Source organism: Pagrus pagrus (assembly GCF_965226575.1).
Source record: "Pagrus pagrus genome assembly, chromosome: 22".
NCBI lineage: Eukaryota > Metazoa > Chordata > Actinopteri > Spariformes > Sparidae > Pagrus > Pagrus pagrus.
The window spans coordinates 4,213,907-4,219,906 of record NC_140204.1 but is presented as its reverse complement, the minus strand read 5'-3'; the positions used below and the strand labels follow the sequence as shown (position 1 = coordinate 4,219,906).

General features: G+C 44.8%; 1 protein-coding gene across 5 annotated transcripts in view; it reads right to left on the bottom strand.

Annotated features, from left to right (window-relative positions):
* The window catches only part of dysf (dysferlin, limb girdle muscular dystrophy 2B (autosomal recessive)), a 73,625-nt gene that overhangs the window by 15,987 nt on the left and 51,638 nt on the right, over positions 1–6,000 (bottom strand). For all 5 annotated transcript variants that reach the window (XM_084343740.1, XM_084343743.1, XM_084343742.1 and 2 more), the window contains 5 exons: positions 3,264–3,392; positions 2,986–3,141; positions 2,773–2,864; positions 811–981; positions 570–712 (listed from right to left, as the gene is read on the bottom strand). In XM_084343740.1, the coding sequence (XP_084199866.1) occupies positions 570–712; positions 811–981; positions 2,773–2,864; positions 2,986–3,141; positions 3,264–3,392 (691 nt within the window). The remainder of the gene's footprint in view (positions 1–569; positions 713–810; positions 982–2,772; positions 2,865–2,985; positions 3,142–3,263; positions 3,393–6,000) is intronic.

Below are 6,000 nucleotides of genomic sequence, written 5' to 3'. Positions count from 1 at the left end.
GTCGTTGGCATTTGTACCAAATCTGAAGGAATTCCCTCGAGGCGTTCTCGAGATACCGCAGGAACGGAGCATACCCGAAAAACACGACGCCTCCGCCCACGGCCGCCGCTGGCGTGGAGGCATAAAGAAGGAGAAGGAGAAGGAGAAGGAGAAGGAGAAGGAGAAGGAGAGAGGTGGATGGAGATGTGGGTGGAGCGGGGCGACACTGCAGTGATTTATTCGCTGTGAATTCACTGATTGTGTAACGACCGACACACACGTATAGCACACTGTGTGCAGTTTATACCTTCATTAAACTGACTCTTTTTTAATGGTGGAAGGTCTGATGGAGTCTGAGTCAATCAGCAATGAAGGGCGTGTGTGTCTGTGTGTGTGTGTGTGTGTGTGTGTGTGTGTGTGTGTGTGTTCAGTGGCGCCAATGATGCCTTAATCGAACTACCCTGCACTTGAAGCTTTCCAGCCTCTCACTCTCCCTCGCTAGGTTTAATTCACAGTGGCTTTACACACACACACACACTCACGAAACACTCACACACACACACACACAGATTCGGGCCCTCGTCCCTCACCCAGGTCCGCGGCCGTGTACTGGTCTCCTCTGAAGTGGACCACGTCGTCCTGGTAGACGGGCTTTGGCAGGTTTCGCCGGTCACACACTCGGTGCAGCAGCTGCCTCGGTGTCAGCTGGTCGCGCCACTGGTTTATCCCCGAGCTGACGGGGCGAGAGACACCGAGAGAGAGCGTCAGAGGGACGGAGAGAGAGAGACTTTGCATTGTTACAGTTTGATCTAGATGAATGTTAATGCTCACACGCAGTAGGACTGCGGCAGGCCGCACAGGCCTCCGTATTTGGACAGGAAGCGGTTCTCCAGGTCGATCACCGTCTCTCCGATCTTCTCGTCTCGGGTCAGCATGTCGTGGTCGTACACCATCACCCGAAGGTCCTTGTCCAGAGGGAGGGAGCAGGTGAGCTCGAACATCCTGACAGAGAAAAAAGAGGAGACGACAACACGTGTCGTTACATCTGTCATCTGTGTCAGATATTCCCCATGATGCACCGCTGGCTGTCTACTTAGCGCTCGACCGACAAAAAATATGACGTGTTGAAATCTGAAAGGAGGCAGTGAAGTCACTATCGGCAGACGCACACAGCAGGACTGAGAATTTCCAAGTTTGAAGTGAAAAAGTTTGGAGGTAAAAATACTTTGAATGCTTTAACTTTTAACTCTGGATGATAATGACACAGTAAAGAGACAACGTTTTGATTTTGGGACAGAAAAATGTTTTTCAACCGTCGTTATTCGTTGGGGGAAAAAAAGTCTGGAGCCTGAAATATGATGTCACTAACTACATTCACTCAAGTACTGTTAAGTAGAATTTTGAGGTACTTGTACTGCATTTTCTGCTACTTAAAGTTAGGTAATTTGCTGATTACATGCTGCGTCACAGCCAAAGAAGTGCATTTTTAAAATTAATGTACTTTATTGGCAATAGGATTAAAAAATACAATAAAAATACTGCTAATTATTGGACCCAAATCCAATCATCGGTCAACACATATTATAGAGTATATATGTTTGATTTACTTTTACATTTATAATCAGATGTGTTAAGTAACTTTCACTTGTACCAAAGTAACAAGATATCTTTACTTTTACTCAAGAATGACTTTGGGGGACTTTTTGCAACAGCTGTATTAAAGGTCCAGGCCTGTTTTGAGTTTTTGATCGATTGTCCCATTTTAGTCACATTCACATTATTGTTTCCTGTGTCATACTCTGTCCTAACAGTTTGTGCAACATGAGATAAAACCTCCTGAAGAGAGAGGATAAGAAGAAATCTGAAATCTGTTCCTGAGTAAAGCTGCTGTGCATTTCTCTGCAGCAGTATTGAGCTCTGTGATGGCTGTGATGGCTGTGATTGGTGTGATCGGTGTGAGTGCAGCGACCCCTACTGGTGTTAAACTGAAAGAGGCCCAGATGAAGAGACAGACAGAAGAAGCACTGAGGAGTGAGAAGTAAACATGATCAGATAGTGATTAAAATGTTAAAGAGTGTGAGGTAAATCTGTCAAACTGTGAGTTCAAGCACGTAGCCAACCACGCTCTGACTTCCACTGTACATTATGGGTTGTCTTCATGGAAAAGATTGCCTTAGTTTCGACCTGAGTAATGTGTTTGGGCTGGAAAGAGAAAGTCCACCCATCATTTAACATGCTGAATGAGCGAGAGAGTAACCTTGAGTTTTCAAAGTCTGCGACTGAAACCACAATTACATGTGACACAGTCAGAACTAAAAAAAAAAAAAAGACCTCAGAGGAGAGAGAGGCCGAAAAGCTGCACGGTAACAGGTGGTTTTCCTTGGTCAGGGGCTGGAGATACGCACCACTACACCAGACTATGAGTGAACGGATCGGGGTCTTAAAGAGCAACTTAGCACCTGGTTTAATCTTGAACATGACCTCCACATGCAGCCGCACATGCACCACAACTGAGGTCCCACGAGCAAGAGGTCAGTGCGAATCCACAGCTCGGTTTTGGGGGGTTGACCCAGTGAATTCCTCTTTAGTACAAGAGCGAAAACACAGGCTGAATCCAAATGTCCAGCAACCGAAGCTGCAGACTCATCCCTTGTGGACTTTGTTTTCTAATCTGTTCACGGACGTTACATCACATTTTTGAGGGCGTAGGGGAAAACAGCGATGTGAGACGGACTGAAGTCTCTCCTGGGAACACGCAAGCACAGTCTGCAAGCTCGATGGGACGGTACGTACTTTCCAAAGACGGGATCCAGAGTACAGGGGATGTAGTTTTCGTGGTCGTTCACGGTCTTTTTCCCCAAAGTGATCTTCACGTAGGGGTCACACTGAAAACACAACGCAGGGGACAAATTATCAACGAGTTTGTCGTCTTATTTATCCATCCATGTCTTGTAGTTTTAGCTTCCTCAAGTCTATAATAAATTGTATAAAGGACTCCCTTCGTACCTTCCCGCTGATGTCTTTGGGCTGCAGTCCCTGAGCCTGGATGATGTAGACTCGGACCAAACAGTCCTCGATGCCGTTGGGAGGAAGCTTTCTGAACTGTCTGGGCGGAGGAGGGGTGGACGGGTCGTCCGGCAGCGGGTAGATCTTAAACATACCCTGGTTAACGTGGATAAACCATAAAAGGGTTAAGAATAGAAAATCAAAACAACCCTCTTTAAGCTATACAATAAATACGGTTTAAAACGTTTTGATGCAGCAGAAGCAAACACAGTTTTTACCTTGAACTCTCCGACCACTGAAGGATCTTCTCCCTCATCCTGAGTCTTTCCTCTGTACAGCTTGAAAGTCTGACAGAAATCCGAGAGACCATCGAAACCCTCGACCCTCTCCAACTCCCGGTCGTACACCTGAGGAAGAGGAGAGGACTTCATCACATCTCATACGAATACATTTACATGTTTTGATAGAACTGTTCATGTGACGCTCAAACAGAAATTACAATCCTGTTTCTGAGAAAGTTGTCAAATGAACGTTATTTACACCCTCGACGTACGATCGAGCTCATGCACCCACTTCAGACAGGGTGTGTGCTAACGCTTTTAGCTTAGCAGCTACATGAACATTTAGGCTTAACAAAGGGTATATATGAGGTCTAATCAAATAAATTATTGGATGTTGGGGCTTCAGGGGACTTGGATTACTCCAGACGAGCTGTTTCTGTTGTTCTCAGCTACTTCAGTTGTTTAGGAGAACAATGTTTTGCTGTGAAGCTCCAGAAAAGTTTTGTGGACTATGAAACGTCACATTTCCATGACTTTCCATCGAAACGAGGGGGAGGAGATGATAACTAAATTGTCATTTTAGGGTGAACTTATACATTATTAGGAAACTTTATTGTTTACTGTAAATATACACTGATTCTGAATTTAATGTCTGCAACATTGTTTCATAAAGGTTGATGGGATGGAGGGTGGAAGGGTGAAAAGGGAAGAAGGAGGACATAGATGGATAGGGTTGAAAAACATGATGAGACTTATATGAGAAAATAAGGCAAGAGTGGAAGCATGAGGAGCAAAAAAAAAAGGATGAGAAAGGAAGAATTGTGGATGTACAAACTCGTTTTTTGACAAAAATACGACGTTGTAATCTTTAATCAGACGCACACGCTCTGATATTAACATCAGAATCATCTTTATTTTTAACAGCTTTAATCCGGTTGCCAACAGAACACATCAGAGCCGAGTACTGGCCCGTGTAATTCCACTGGTACTGGATTTCAAACTTTTTTGCCAAAAGCTACTCAACGATATATGACCCTCTCACTGCAGGGGCGCTGGGCAGGGACGTCTACGTGTCAAGAGCACAAAAACATTCATTCGTTTTCATTAGCGGTGTTTGTTTGCATCAGTCACACACACACACTCCCTCGTTCTTGTCGTTCGCAGAAGAACGACAGCCCTGCAGCCGAGATGGAAACTGTGGTTCGCTTCAGCATCAGGCGAACAAAAGCGGTGGAGGTAGCAGAAATTACAGTCGTATCGAGAGGAGGAGGGGAGGTGAGGATTTATGATTTACCCCCAAAAATTAGGCAATAAGTGGAGCCGCAATCTGATTATCTGACGACACATAATTCTGCAGTATAGAGCTATCATCGCTCATGTGATATACAGTTTGTGGTTTGTGTAAGTTATGTACACAGAGATAATGGCATCGAGAGCAGTAACTTCTTTGTAATTAAACAAAGAGGCTAGTTAGGAAAGAGGGGAGGAGGGGGGATGAGAGGAGTGAAGGGTATACGGTCTGAGATTTGGGTGGAGAAGGGGTGAAAGAGTTGGAAAAGCATGGGTGAGGACGTGGGGGAGGAACGGGACAAAGAGAGAGTGATGAAGGGGGATGATGTAAACGCGAGAGAGGTCTGGAAACAGCGGTTCATTTCACCAAACCCAGTACCGAGGGAGATGGGGAGACGAAAGGAGAGAGGGGGGAGGTTTAGACAAAACACGAGGGGCTGGAGGGTTGATACGTGACGCATGAAGAGAAAACTGACTCAACGTCCCGTTTCTTTAAGTACAGATAGTAAACACAAAGCTAACGTAGCTTAGCACAGAGAGCAACAGCCTTCATGCCATTTTATCTCGGTGTGACTGCAAGCAAGGTCTATTATCAGTCTTTGTGTTGTGAATTCGTAATCAATGAAGGTTTTATATTAGTAAAACTATCAGGGGGTCCAGAAAAGCAGAGCAAGGAAACACTACAGAGCACGTGCACATCTCCAGCCGTGTTTGTGGCGATAAAACCTGGTTGTGCTAAGGAGACCTGAAGGCATCTTCAGCTGTGTTTGGCAAAAAAAACAAACTAAAAAACGGGCTATTTTAAGGAGAGCTGGGGCCATTTCCAGCCATGTTTGTTGTGACCAAAATGGGATATATTTCACGGAAAGTTGGGCCTTCTCCAGCCGTGTTGACCAAAACAGGCATTTTAAGCCAACTCATGATGTTCTCCTGACCCCAACCAAGTGGTTTTTGTGCCTAAACTTAACCACTGCAGAAGCAAAGTGTTGTGACAAGAGAGAAATAGAAAATAATAATACAAAATAAAGAAAAGTTCAGCATGGGAAGCTAGGAAACTGTTAGCGTTTGTGCTCAGTGAGCAATTTCATTTGTTAAAGGGTGAAAACTGAAATTCTTTCATTTGGAAAAGTGAAGATATGACAAACAAACACGAGAGGTGTTTGCTCTTTAAATGCACGATATGCATCACATATGAATCTGCTGTGATACCGACGGGAGGAGAGCTCAGAGATTATTTTTGAGATTCAAAAGCAGATTTATCTTCACTCCTGTTTATCAACCCGACAGCAGCAAGGATCGACGGAGGTCAACTCCATGAATGTAGTGTGGGGAAAAAGAGAGAGAGAACCAAAGTCTCTGGTGAGCGCTGAATTGGTGTGTGCAGCGGCTTGCTAACGCTTGCTAATAGCTAAGGTTACAGTGAAAAACAGGCTGTGACGAATAA